At 51.4% G+C, this 14521-nt stretch overlaps 1 protein-coding gene across 1 annotated transcript; it reads right to left on the bottom strand.

The window, feature by feature from the left end:
- Positions 1 to 1587: 1587 nt before the first annotated feature.
- LOC109781146 (alpha/beta-gliadin A-IV) lies at positions 1588 to 2722 on the bottom strand. The gene has a single exon (XM_020339753.4). The coding sequence runs from the start codon at positions 2643 to 2645 to the stop codon at positions 1752 to 1754; it is 894 nt and encodes a 297-aa protein (XP_020195342.2). The 5' UTR covers positions 2646 to 2722; the 3' UTR covers positions 1588 to 1751.
- Between the last annotated feature and the right edge of the window lie 11799 nt (positions 2723 to 14521).

The following is a 14521-nucleotide window of genomic DNA, read 5'->3' as shown; positions in this document are numbered from 1 at the left end:
CTAGGGTCATGCGCGCACAAGCGTGCAGGAGAGGGCGCGGAGCGGGGGCTGGCGCGGTGGTGGGCATGCGCAAGGCGAGGGGCACGGCAGGCGGCGCGGTGAACACGGTCGAAAGAGAAGGAGGGAAACGGGGGCGGCTCACAGCGTTGCCGAGAAGGGGGTCGGCGTGGCTTGAGGAGGCGAGTCGGGGAGGGATACGAGGAGGCGACGCGAGGTCCGGCGATGGCGAGGTCTTCGGGAGGCGGTGCTGGAGCACAGCGTCGATGGAGGGGGGCGTTGGGCTCATTGGCCCTTCCCGATCCAGATCGGGTCGGGGAAGAGGAGCGAGAGGGGAGGAGAGCCGGAGACGTGCAACGGGGAGGAGGTCCGGCGACGCCGGCGGGTGATGGGCGAGCGGGCGATCCAGCGACTGCGACGGGGTCGATGGGGGCGATCCCCTCCCCGATCCAGATGGGATCGAGAGGTGGGGAGGCTGACGAGGGGGTGTGGGGGAAGTGGGGCGAGCGGTCTAGGGTTCGATGGGGAGTGGGGTGTTAAGGGAGGCGGTTGGGCCAACCTAGCTAGCCCAGTGGCCAGCTTGGCCGAGGCCCAGTGAGGGGTTGCCCCCTTTTACTTTTATTTGTTTTGTCTTTCCTTTTATGTTTTATTAGCATCTAAATTAGTTCTACTAAATATACCAGTGCCACCAAAAGTTTGGTACCCAATTAATTTAGTTAGAACATTTTTACTATTTTAAAAGCATTTAAATAATAGTTTAAGCCACTGTTTTATTATTTTTAGAGTATTTAAACATTTTATAAAAGTGTGGTTTCTCCACCATAATTACTTATGCATTATTTTTCACCTCTCGAAGATTTTAGTTTTAATGTTTGAAACTTTTGATGTTTGCCTTTATTTTAAATTTGAATTTGAATGGGATTGAATCATTGTGAGGTTAACAACAGTAATCGTGCGGACGTGACGTCATTAGCAGGGAATTACCATAGCATAACTAACCGGGCGTTACAAAAGCTAACCCTTAAACCGCTCGCGACCATCCGGACATGTTTTGCCATCCAATACGGTCCTATATCGGCCCGCAGGCCGGTCTGGATGTGCATTTTCCTGTAAACCAAAAACAAACTACGGGGCTTTGTGGGCGTCTGGACCGCTGCCACGGCCGCTTCTTACTCCCCTGGCCCACCAAAAACACCTCTCCCGCGCCCGCACCCCTTCACATGAGAAGCAGTTAGGTACCAGTGCTCCAGGGCACCGGTACCTCATTCATGCCTATTTGGAGTAGCCGCGATGAATATACTCATGTTGAGGAGAAGTACCAGCCACAAAAATCAATGTAATTGATTGATGAATTGAATGCTTCTCTGGAAATAATTGATCAAGGGCAAGCCAAGGATGTGGATAGTCCTTACTACTTTAATAATACTCCATTTGAAAGTCCAAGGAAATACTTCAATTTAATTCAAATTTCAGACTCATTTTGTTATCTTTAGATTAATGCAACATAAATATCTACTTAATGCATAATATATATAATTAGGGGTGAACTTGTGAGTGGGCACATGAGTGGAACTCAAACAAACAATCATATGTAGACAAGACATGTGTTTGTCTTTTATTCCCATGTTTGAACTAGTATAGTTCGGGTTCTTACATGATAGTGCATGTCACTTTATTTTTTCACCGCTACAACGACCAAACCATGGACTAAGAAAACGGTGTATCATATATCTACTACTAGAGTTCTTCTATTCTCAGTTAGTACCGAAGATGCCAACTGGAGCAATGGTGCAATATGGAGGGATATAGACATTGCACATTGCAGGTAGCGTCTCTAGCGCTAGGTTCCTTATTTCCTCAAACTGGGGCAGTTGTTGAGGCTGGACAGAGCCCTGGGCCTGTGGGTTTTGCTGAGATGGCTGGAAGGAGCCCTGGCCTGATGGATATTGTTGTTGAGGCTGTTGGAAGCAGACCTGGCTCAACGGTTGTTGTTGTTGTTGTTGTTGTTGTTGTTGTTGTTGTTGTTGTTGATGATGCAGAATAATAGCATGAACAACATTGTGGATGGCTTGGCACCGCGACTGCTCGGGGATCTGCCACAGCTGCTGACAACACAATTGTTGCACCAGCTGGTAAGTACTTTGTTGCAAAACTTGTGAGCTTCCATGCGCTATGCTGTGTTGTTGCAATACAACATCCCTGCATGGAATCAGTTGTTGTTGCAAAATTTGTTGAAGGATCTGTTGTTGTTGTTGTTGTTGTTGCTGCTGCTGCTGCTGCTGCGAAATTGGTTGTTGTGGTTGCGAATACTGTGGTTGCGGTTGTGGATATGATTGTTGTGGTCGAAATGGTTGCGGCTGCGGATATGGTAGTTGCGGCTGCGGATATGGTAGTTGCGGCTGCGGAAATGGTTGCAGCTGCATATATGGTTGTTGTGATGGAAATGGTTGCGGCTGCGGATATGGCTGTTGTGGTGGAAATGGTTGTTGCTGCCCTAGAAATTGTTGTTGCTGTACCAATGGAACTTGCTCTTGTGGTTGTTGCTGAGATGGATTTTGTGGCTGCAATTGTGGCACTGGAACTCTAACTGCAATTGTGGCGGTGGTTGCTACAATAGCAAGGAGGGCAAGGATGAGAAAGGTCTTCATGGTGGATTTGTATTGAGCACTGCTTGCTTGGCTTAAATGATGCGCTCTACTTATGAGAATGATGGATGAGGAAGGATGATCATCATGCTACGGGCCTATTTATAGCTTCCATGGCATGATCTCTTTCACAATTGGCATTTGCTTGTGTGGAAGTGCTTGGATGCTTCTCAAAATCATAATTTGGTATGTTGTGTTCGGTGGCACTACTTACAAGTGTATTCTTGAACTGGTCATTAAAGTTCCTTGTTGTTGCACTATCATTCCACAACCAAAAAGGTGTGATAACACGCATGACTCATTTTATTCACTTTACAGCTCAAACACTAATCTAGATTGCCTATTTTTCTGAAATTAAGTTTGTAATTTTCTGCAAATTGTTACGCATAAACTAGATAAGCATGGCTGGCACAGAACTTGGTTTGTAATCTTGTGTGGCCTGTTAAGGTAGATAAGACTAGTAATATAACTTGCTTTAGTAGGCCATGACTCATCAAATTCCTTTTACATGTCAAGTGTTGTAGTGTTCTAGAAGTTATTAGCAAACATAAATTTTGTAATGTTCTACAAGTTGTTACATGTAAACTAGATAAGCTTGACTTGCACACAAACAAGATTTTAATCATGTGTGACCTGTTAAGATGGATTAGACTAGTAATGTGGCTTTGATAGACCATGACTCATCAAATTGCTTTTACTTGTCTTAAGTGTTGTATATGTTGTACAAGTTATTAACACTTATCAGCTTAGTATGGCTTGCAATGTGTGTGCATGCCAATGTACGTTCTAGCTTCTATTCATTTGTAGATCTTATTTTGTTTTACGCAAATTGTATAAATTATCATCTACGCTAAGGCTTGCGAGTGCAACTGCAACAATGTTGGCAGGGTGGGAGGGAGGTTGTGGCATGGCATGAGTTCTTATGACAACCGTTCATTATGTGTGAAAAGATACGTGTTATGTTTTTCATGCGTGCTAAGAAATAGATGTTTTTAAATACAATTTATATTTTGATTAGCAAAGTTCTCAGAAAAGTTGACATGACCTCTACTCATTATTTATCTTTTGGATCAAATTCAAATAATAATAAAATAAATGGATGTGATTCCATCATGGCCATTTCAAATATATTTGAAAGTAAAATCCAAACATTATCCTCAGATTACAATACAAATTACACGTCAACTGTTTCAGATAAAAAATATAAATGATCTATTATATTATTAAAAGAAGAAAAATGAGATAAAAAGAATGGATGTGATTTGCTTGAAAGAATGTGTATGCATGTCTCCTTATCCCGCGAGTTTCCAGAAAAACAACGCTAGGCTCACTCTATTGGAATCAGTCGGATGAATAAAGCATATGTAAAACGAAAGCTGGAGTCTGAACCTAACATATAAACGTGTCTTTCCTTATAACTTATTGTAAGTGATTTTTTATGATTAGAAAAACACAATGGATTCATAAACTCTAAGGCATCTCCAACGCCGACCCTCAATTAAACTGTCCACAACCATCCGGACCACATGGTCCGGATGTGTTGTGCCATCCAATGCGGGCCTGTATTGGTCCATTGGAGACGGTCCGGACATACTTTCTCCCGCAAACTGGAGACAAACATGGAGGGGGGCTTTGCAGGCGTTCGGACAACACCCACGACCTCTTCTGACCAACCGCCCAAACCCCCTCCTCCCTCGCCCGCACGCGTTCCCGCTCTGCGCTAGCTGCCCGCATTCATGCGCTGCAGAGCGGACGCGACCTCTCACTGCCTCCGCAATGGAAGCAGCACGCCGGCCGAGGGCGCCGCCTGCTGCACGCCGGCTAAGCACACATCCTCGCCTCATTCCTGCAGACTGCCCGCCTTCCACCATTAAACCCTCGTGTGTGCCAGGATAATTACTCCGGCCACATGTTCGTTCGCGAGCCGGTTGGCATTAAACAGAACGCCGGTTGGCTCCTCTCGTGTCCCCTCGCTATTTAAACAATGTCAGATGTTGGGCAAGAACCGCATCACACGTCCACTCATCATTTTCCTCCTTAAACAGTTTTATCCATGACATCTGACGAGCAGGAAGAAGAGTTGTCTGGCATAAAAAATGGCTAGGTGGCCCGTCAAGCCCACCGGTCACGAGCCGAGGAGTGGCAAGTTGCTCCAGGTCGGCACTGGGAGGGAGCACGGTGGCGCGGGCATCATGGCTGCCATTGGCGATGCCATGTCGTACCGCCCCTCCGTGCATGTGACCGAGTCATCCGATGTCAACGCGAGCGTAACCGCGTCCTTCCTACAGAGAAAGAAGCGGGCTGCACGGACATCGATGAGGTGGTGTCCAACACGTCCGCGCTCGCCGCCATCATCGAGGAGGCGCTGCCGCTTGGGTCCCACGAATGCCACACCAGGTGACACCAGCATACACAGTCGGTGTCTTGCCCTCTGGCAGGCCACCGCCGTTCCCAGCCCAAAACCAACTCTAATCCGTGTAGCGTAGGGACCCTTTCCATCGGCAGAAGCATCAGCTGGTTGTTCCACTCCGATGAGCGGTAGGGAGGCGAGCCGCTCTTTGCGCTGAAGCATATACCTCTAGGGCTCATAGTTGCCGGACATGGGGACGACATTGGAGATCCGCTGCGGCCGGCAGTAGACTAGTCAAGGGTATCCATGTCGCCGGAGTGGATATTCGCCGGCTAGAGTTTTTAGTAAAAAAAATATGTCCAAAATGTAAACATTTTTGTCCGGTTTGTATGAAATCCATTGTGATTGCATGAATTTCATCCTATTTTTTAAAAAAAATGTGTTTGAAATATACGTGGACAGTGTTGGATGGATGATTCCTGTATTCGTATCCGCGGACTGCTCCCCTATCCGTGAACAAACGCGGGAGGAAATTTACTGGTCGCTGTTGAAGATGCCCTAATCAAAGGCATTTCCTCCAGGCGTACTAACAAACATGCCTTTTCCTCTACCCGGTCGGGCCATTTTTGCTGGCCGATGAAGAATTGAACTCCGGAGACAAAACATATACGTGCTGTTTGTGTTTAAGCGCGTGCTGATCAAAGGAGCTAGCCTCCAACTCTATGAAAGAGCCAATTTGTATGATAATTAACTACAAATTGATGATGGCATGCTGACGATCAACAACGAATCAAGGACCAGCATTTTTTTTAATCTTGCACTTCTTAATTTGTACTACACATTTGCGTAGCAAACATCAACTTTTTTTGTCATTAACTACGTGTAAATGGCTTTATTTGGTGTACATAATTCAGTAACTAGAGTAAGCACTCGCTTCCTATTAATTAAAACCATTCGACTACGCATCAAGGGCGCCTTCCCGCGATAGCCACGTCATCACCTAGCGATTGGGCGAAAAAAGAAACGGGCCAGCGATTGGCAGCAAGGGGATTTTTTTGAATCCAGTAACTTCCGAACGTTCGGATTTTGAGCATTTCGTCCCGAACGTTTTTACATGGCAACTTTAGTTTATAGGGGATGGCAACTTTAGTTGATAGGGGATGGCAACTTCGTCCTTTTTCATTTCTTTTGTCAGAAAATTGCCATGTTTCCCTAATCTCACGCAAACTAAACTTGCCATCTAAACCCGTTCGGGTTGCCATGCTTAACTCCCGAACGTTCGGGAGTTATCATTACCTTTTTTTTAAATCGGCAGCGAGGGGATTGGACTACGCTGTCGCTGTGTCACGCGACCTCTTTCGTTTCATCTCCTCCAGCCCCTCCTTGCTGCTTCGCTGCCACCGCCCTCCCCCGAGCCCACCGCCTGCCCAAATCCCGCCACCCCGCACGGATCCCGCCCTCCCCGCCGGTGGCCGCCCTGTTAGACTTTATTGTACTGCTATACCGTAGTTGCGTAGACACTAGTTGTAGCATGTGTGTATATAATCGTGGCGCACGCATATAGTGATCGTGGCGCACGATCCCAGGTAGTGGATCACCCCGTGATCTCCCTGGCCCTGTAATCTGTACATAAGACCCAACCGAGAGCTTAATCAAAGTGTGGTGAATTATTCCTCCTAATCCTTCTCTCCTATATGGTATCAGATTCCCCCGACCTGCTCAATCCCTTCGCGCAGGTCGCCAGTCCCGCTTCCGCCACCATGGATGACAACCCCGTCGTGTCCCATCGCTCCTCGCAGCACGGCGCCGACGGCGTCCTCAACGCTGTCCCCCTGGCCAACGCACCGCCGGCTCCAGCACCTGTCGCGCCCGCGGTGCCCGTCATCCCTCCTCCTCCTCCTACAGCACCTGTCGCCTCCGCGATCCTGCAGACCGTGGACATCCGTCGTCATGTCCCGGTCACCCTCGACCTTCTCGCCGGCAACTACACGCAGTGGCGCCGCCACTTCGACACCGTCATCGGCATGTTCGGCCTCCGCACTCACGTCGACGCCACGGCCATCCACCGCCACGATGATCCCGAGTGGGGCATGGCTGATCACGTCATCGTCCACTGGTTCTACACCACCATATCGCTGGACCTGCTCGACGCCGTCATGCAGCCAGACGACACTGCTCTGGCCGTCTGGACTGCGGTCCATGGAATCTTCCGCGACAACCACCTCGCTCGCGCTGTCTACCTCGACGCCGAGTACCACGCTGTCGTTCAGGGCGACATGTCGATCATGGCGTACTGCACCAAGATGAAGTCGTTCACGGATCAACTCCGCGACCTCGGGCAGCCGGTAACCGACTCGCGGCAGGTCTTCAACCTGCTCCGCGGTCTGAACCGGCAGTTCCACTCCGCCATCCCTCACATCACCTCGCAGGTCCCGCTCCCGTCGTTCCTGCAGGTGCGCTCCTGCGTCCTGCTTGAGGAACACCGAGCAGAGCAGTCGACCACTCGCCAGCAGTCTGCGCACGCTCTCGTCGCCGGGCGTGGCGGCTCTCCTATACCACCCACACCCCCGCCCAGCAACACCAACCAAGGGCGTGGGCGCGGACGCCGCCGCAGACGTGGCAACGGCATTGGTGGCCCGCCCACGCCGTCCTCCCAGGCTCCCCGCCCTCCCCCGGCGTACCCCACGCCTGCACCCGGCACCAACGCATGGACCGGCATGGTCCAGGCTTGGCCGATGCCTTGGCGCGCGCCTAGAGCTGGAGTGCTCGGCCCCCGCCCTGGTACGCCGTACCAGCAGGCCATGTTCGCCGCCCCGTCGCCGGCTGCACCATACGGCTACGGCGCTACCCTCCCCGGCTACGGCGTCATTCCACCCGTCTCCGGCGTCCTGTCAGGCTACAGGCACCCCGGCGCCAGCTCGTCGACTGCAACCCACCAGCCATGGGACATGGCCTCGCTCCAGGCCGCCCTCCACAGCGCCTCGGCCAGCCCTTCCTCCTCTGGCAGCGCACCGGAGTGGTACCTCGACTCCGGCGCCGCGGCGCACATGACGTCCTCCCCTGGTAATCTCCTCTCCACTCGCCCGTCCTCTACTGCTGCATCTATCATCGTGGGCAGTGGTGAGCGCCTGCCCATCACCCACGTTGGCACGGGCGCGCTGATCACCAGCACTTCCCCCATTCCTCTCCGCAACGTTCTCGTCTCTCCATCTCTCGTCAAAAACCTACTTTCTGTTGAATTTGACGCTCGTGGTTTCTCTGTCAAGGACCTACGAACCAGGGTGGTGATTCTCCGATGTGACTCCGACGGCGATCTCTATCCCGTGGTGCGGCCATCCGTCCATTCCCCGGGCATCTTCGCTGGCGCCGCCACGACCGACCTGTGGCATCAACGTCTCGGCCACCCAGGGGCTGCCGCACTCCGCACCGTTGCTGCCGATCAGTCCCTGGAGTTCTGCCGTGATCCGCCTGTCTGTCATGCCTGTCGTGTTGGCAAACACACCTGGCTCCCGTTTCAGACATCCACCACTGCTAGTTTCTTTCCTTTCCAGCTTTTACACCTTGATGTATGGACCGCTCCCGTTGTAAGCATATCCGGCTATCAGTTTTACTTAGTTGTACAAGTTTTTCCCATACTTGTTGATTTCTTTGCCTATGTTCAGACTCAGTTTCAGTTACCCATACTTGCACTGGAAACGGGCAACGGTCGTGAATTCGACAGTGCAGCCGTGCGCTCTCTGCTTGCTTCCGTCTCACCTGCCCATACACCAGTCAGCAGAACGGCAAGGACGAGCGAGTTCTCCGCACGATCAACGACGGTGTTCGTGTGCTTCTCTGTCATGCGCACATGCCCGCTCGCTTCTGGGCAGAGGCGCTCAACACCTCGACCTACCTGCTCAATCGTCGGCCCTGCCGCGCCTCAGCGCCCTGCACTCCGCATGAACTCCTGCTCGGCGTCGCCCCAGATTACTCGCAGCTCCGCGTCTTTGGATGCCTCTGCTATCCGAACGTCACCGCCACCACCCGCCATAAGCTCGAGCCACGTTCTATCGCCTGCGTCTTCCTCGGGTACCCTCCCGATCATCGTGGTTTTCGCTGCTTTGACCTCACCTCTCGCCGCGTCCTCACGTCTCGCCACGTTCTCTTCCACGAACACGTTTTCCCGTTCGCATCCTCTTCCCCGTCGCCTACGCCACCCGTCGTACCCTCTACCCTGTAGATCCCGCTCGTCGTCCGGCCTCCTGCGCTGCCCGCGCTTCCACCGGTGCCTGACAGCAGCATGTCACCCGTGCTGCCGGCGCGCCCGATCTCCATCACCGGCTTGCCCCGCTCATCATCGCCAACCAGCGGGGCACGCCGCGTCAGCTCGCGGTACGCTGCGGGCGCTTCCGATGGCAGCTCGGCTCCGTCCTCGACGTGCCCATCCGCGCCTGGTCCGCCTGTCTTCGCTTCCGCCAGCGGCTCCTCCGACAACTCCGCCAGTGGCTCCTCCGACAACTCCGCCAGTGGCTCCTCCGACAGCTCGTCTCCGAGCGCGCCACCAGCGGCGCCCCGCGCACCGGCGCCTCCTGTGCCCATGGTCACGCGTGCCCAGCGCGGCATCTTCCACCCCAACCCGCGCTACTACGACGCGGCCACCGCCTCTACCTCATCATCGGTGTCGCCCGTGCCGCGTTCGGTTCGCGCTGCTGTTCGCGACCCGAACTGGCTCGGTGCCATGCGTGCTGAGTACGATGCGCTCGTGCGCAATCACACGTGGGAGCTGGTGCCCCGCCCCCCCGGCGCCAACCTGATCACAGGGAAGTGGATCTTCAATCACAAAAACGACGCCGACGGCGCGCTGGCCCGCTACAAAGCACGCTGTGTCGTGCGGGGCTTTCATCAGCGTGCCGGCCTCGACTACGGCGAGACGTTCTCCCCCGTCGTCAAGCCAGCGACGATCCACATGGTGCTCACTATGGCGGCGTCGCGCGGCTGGCCGGTGCACCACCTCGACGTCTCCAACGCCTTCCTCCACGGCAACTAGGAGGAGGAAGTCTACTGCCTCCAGCCCGCCGGATTCGTCGACCCCGACAAACCAGAGCACGTCTGCCGCCTCTCCAAGTCCTTGTACGGGCTCAAGCAGGCGCCCCGTGCCTGGTTCCTCCGCTTCGCCGGCTTCGTCCGCTCCATTGGCTTCGCAGCTACGCGTTCGGACTCGTCGCTGTTCACCTTCCGGCACGGCAACGACATGGCGTTCCTCCTCCTCTACGTCGACGACATCGTGCTCACCGCGTCCTCGTCACGCGTGCTTCACCATGTCATCCAGCGCCTCACAGGCGAATTCGCCATGAAGGACCTGGGCTCGCTCGCCTTCTTCCTCGGCATCCGCGTCACCCGCACCCGAGCTGGCTTCTTCCTGTCGCAACAACAATATGCCGACGAACTCCTGGAACGCGCCGGCATGGACACCTGCCGCCCTTCCCCGACACCCATCGACACGAAGAGCAAACTCCCCTCAGCCGATGGGCCCTGCGTCGACGACCCCTCGGCCTATCGGAGCATCGCCGGGGCCCTGCAGTACCTCACCATCACGCGTCCAGAGATCGCCTACGCCGTCCAGCAAATCTGCTTGCACATGCATGACCCGCGCGAATGCCACCTCGCGCTCGTCAAGCGCGTGCTCCGGTACGTGAAGGGCACCTGCGCACTCGGGCTTCATCTTCGCGCCTCGACCACGCTCGACGTCCGTGCGTTCACCGACGCGGACTGGGCCGGCTGCCCCGACACCCGACGCTCCACGTCGGGCTTCTGCGTCTTCCTCGGCGATGCTCTCGTCTCCTGGTCCTCCAAGCGCCAGGCGACCGTATCGCGCTCCAGCGCCGAAGCTGAATACCGCGGCGTCGCCGACGCGGTCGCTGAATGCATCTGGCTCCGCCAGCTTCTTGGCGAGCTCTCCACTCCAGTGACCAAGGCGGCACTGGTGTACTGTGACAATGTGTCCGCAGTCTACCTGTCAGCCAATCCGGTGCATCATCGCCGCACTAAGCATGTGGAGCTGGACATCCATTTCGTGTGGGAGCGCGTCACCCTCGGCCACTTCCGTGTTCTACACATCCCCACGCGCCAACAACTCGCGGACATCATGACCAAAGGCCTGCCATCGGATGTTTTCTCTGAGTTCCGGTCCAGTCTTTGCGTCGCCGCCGACGACGTCACGACTGCGGGGGGGGGGGGGGGGGGGGGGGGGTGTTAGACTGTACTGTACTGCTATACCGTAGTTGCGTAGACACTAGGTGTAGCGTGTGTGTATATGATCGTGGCGCATGCATGTAGTGATCGTGGCGCACGATCCCAGGTAGTGGATCACCCCATGATCTCCCTGGCTGGCCCTGTAATCTGTACATAAGACCCAGCCGAGAGCTTAATCAAAGTGTGGTGAATTATTCCTCCTAATCCTTCTCTCCTACACGCCCCGCTGCCGGCACCATAGCAGCCTATTCCCCGCCCACGCCCAAACCCTAGCCTGTATCCCCCCGCCTCTAGGGCCAGAGAGATCTGACCGACCAACGGGGGCGAGGCGGCGGGCCGAAACCGGGACCGGAGCCCCGAGGAGATGGGGTTTTTAACGTGGCGCTAGTGATCGTGGCGGCGGTGGTCAGCATCCTGGTGCTCCTCGTCAGCGTCTACCTGCTCGTCAACTACCAGCACCCGGATGATGCCAACCAGGCCTACTTCCTCAAGCTCGTCGTCGTGCTCGGCATCATCGTCGCCGTCCTCTCCATCCTCATGCTCCCCGCCGACGTCGCCAACCGCCAGGCCTGCAAGCACGCCGCCTACAACGGGGCCTGCGCCCTTATCCTGCCCATGCTTGATCCTGCCCATGAACACGCTCTGGCTCGTCGTCTACATCCTCGACGCTGTCCTCGTCTTCCTCGTCATCCTGTTCGCCATGTTCTAACTACGAGGGCGACCAGGACAAGTCAGTCTTCTTCCTCCCTTACTTCCTCTACCTGCCTCGGCTTTATTCGTTGGCTGATTAGATACGCCGTGTTCTGCTCCTGCATCTAGGTCGGTCGGGAAGAGGCTCAAGAGCGCCCTCATCTGGGTCGTCGCACTCACTTCTGTTTTGTTTTGGTAATCTTTCCTCACAGCGAATCCAAAGATATTACTCCACTTATTGAAGTTAATATATGTGCTCTGTTATTCGATAACAGTTCTGACAAACAGCCACTAATTTCAGAAGTTAATATATATCCCCTACTATTCGATAACAAATCTGAAACACGACCACTAATTTCAGACCATCAAACTATCCAACTTGTAAATGATCCACTTTTGAAAGGGTGCTGCTCTCAGTACATGTCTACATCTGTACTCATCAGCTCATGTCCGCTTGATTGTAATAAAAAATTATAAATCCTTCTGTTTTGGGAAGCAGATTTTGTAAACAGAAGCACTGAACTTCCACAATGTATGGCAGTGGCGCTTTGTATTCTTGTTGCTTATACAAGTACATCTGTTTCCACCTTAAAGGAAAAATGCACCTAGACATTCTAAAACAAAAATAACAAGTGATGAAATTCCAGGTGGAGGCCTGTACAACAGAATCCGTGCCACCCATCTTGAAGTGCATCCATAATCAAAACATTGTCAACACCAGAAATATATTATCTGTTCACAACAACAAATATCTAATAAACCTTATGTTTAAATTCGTTATGTGATCATAAGAGTTTCAGTGAAAAATATTGGGCTCTAAATGATTCATATGACACTTTGTTCTTCGCAGTGTAATGACCCCATACTACAGTGAGGAAACTGCAATTCAAGAAACGACCTTGATCTCGAGAATGAGGATAGTGTATCAGTTATATTCTACCGGCAGAAGATCTTTCTAGGTTCCTTTCCCGTTTGTTCTTCAGCGTAGTTGATCCTAATTTATGATATTCACCGAGGATTATAGATAACTTTGCTCAGTCGTGGATCATGGTACCTTCACCTGTTCTCGACATTTCTTCTTTCAGATTTGATGTTAGCTTGTACAAGTTGCTGGGTTGTGCTTAGATGTTATGGTTTCTCTGCTATTTAGAAAGTACACTTAACACTCATAAAGTACACTGATCTCAGCCTAACCTAAAATATTTAATCCGTCAGGTTTAAAGTTTGACGTAGGAAGGGCACACAAGTTGATGTTTGCAGTTACAGATTTTCGCCAAAGCCCGCTGAAACGAAGTTTAGTTCAGCAGACCATATATGTTGGAAGAAAGCAAATTTCTTGCCTTCCGAATCCTCCGAAGCCATCATATTTTATTTCAGACCGATTTGTCCCAGCTCAATGTATCTCTGGTAAAATACGAACAACATTGTTTTTACTTTTTTTAGGGGATGTCACAAAAGGAAAAATGACCAAGACTGCATCTGTCATGTTTTTTTGCTAGATTGTTAATTTCAATTCATGTTTGATATTGCAGTATGGAGGTTTCGCCAAATACATGTTCTATTGTGGTTTATTTTCCACTATTGTTGGGCCTCGTTTCTTTATTTGCATCATCGGATGTGTAATGGTATATTGGCCATGATCCAGCCATTTCCATCTACCAAATATATATTGTTAGCTTATTGTATTTGTGAAATTACACTAGCCTGTGTATTATGGAGGAACTGTGCTAAACTGCTAATGTAGCTGCAACAGCTTGATATATGTTCTGCTACCACAGATGTCACTTCCTTCTTAAGTATGTGTATAGTTCTCATCAATAGATGTTTTCTTCGCCGCCTGCTGTTTTCCGTAGTCTTAAGAATGATATTTACCTGACTAAAAAGCCAATAGCTCATAATATTGTTAATTCCAGTCGCTTGGTTAATTACCGTTGTACAGTATAATTCAGAGAATACTATTGTGTTTGTTTATTCAGAGAAAACGCTTGATAGGTGGGGATTCGGAAGAAGCAACTAATAGATAGGGCGAGCCTTGAATAAAATCTTGTTGCTGGTTTCAGTTTTCCGTTTTTTGGGTTTGCACGTGAACCCTGCATCTCGCAGTTCCTGTTTAAGTTCCATGTTTGTGTACATCCAATTTACACTAGTGGTCCATTGCACTGTTCGCTTTACACTTCTTTCTGAATTGGTATACCTGTTAATGTGAGTCCCTCTTGTGCTATTTTGCCGTCGATTTGGTCTTACCTGGAATTGTTTGACTCTTAGATTTTTTTCACTGTTTGATGTCCTATTTTTTATGGGGTTTCTTCCCTTCGATTCTGCCTCTATTTTGGATTTTTCCTTTCTCTATTTTGGATGCTTCCTTGGTGTTCTTTTCTTGGATTTAGTTTCCCCTCTTCCTCTTGAGTTAAAAATCATGCATACATCGTAACAAAAAAAATGAGTTGCAGGCATTTGGAATTTAAATAGTAACGATGAAAAGATGGTGTGACGTAACCGTGGCAGATGGAATTTTGCTTCAGTGGTGTGAATCTAGCTACAACTGACCATCTGTTAAAGTTTAATACTAAATATCCAGATGGATTTGGTGAGTTTAACCTTTTAAATT

Source organism: Aegilops tauschii, chromosome 6, assembly GCF_002575655.3.
Source record: "Aegilops tauschii subsp. strangulata cultivar AL8/78 chromosome 6, Aet v6.0, whole genome shotgun sequence".
Taxonomy (NCBI): Eukaryota; Viridiplantae; Streptophyta; class Magnoliopsida; order Poales; family Poaceae; genus Aegilops; species Aegilops tauschii.
Note: the sequence above shows the minus strand (reverse complement) of the source record. Positions and strands in the feature narration are given on the sequence as shown.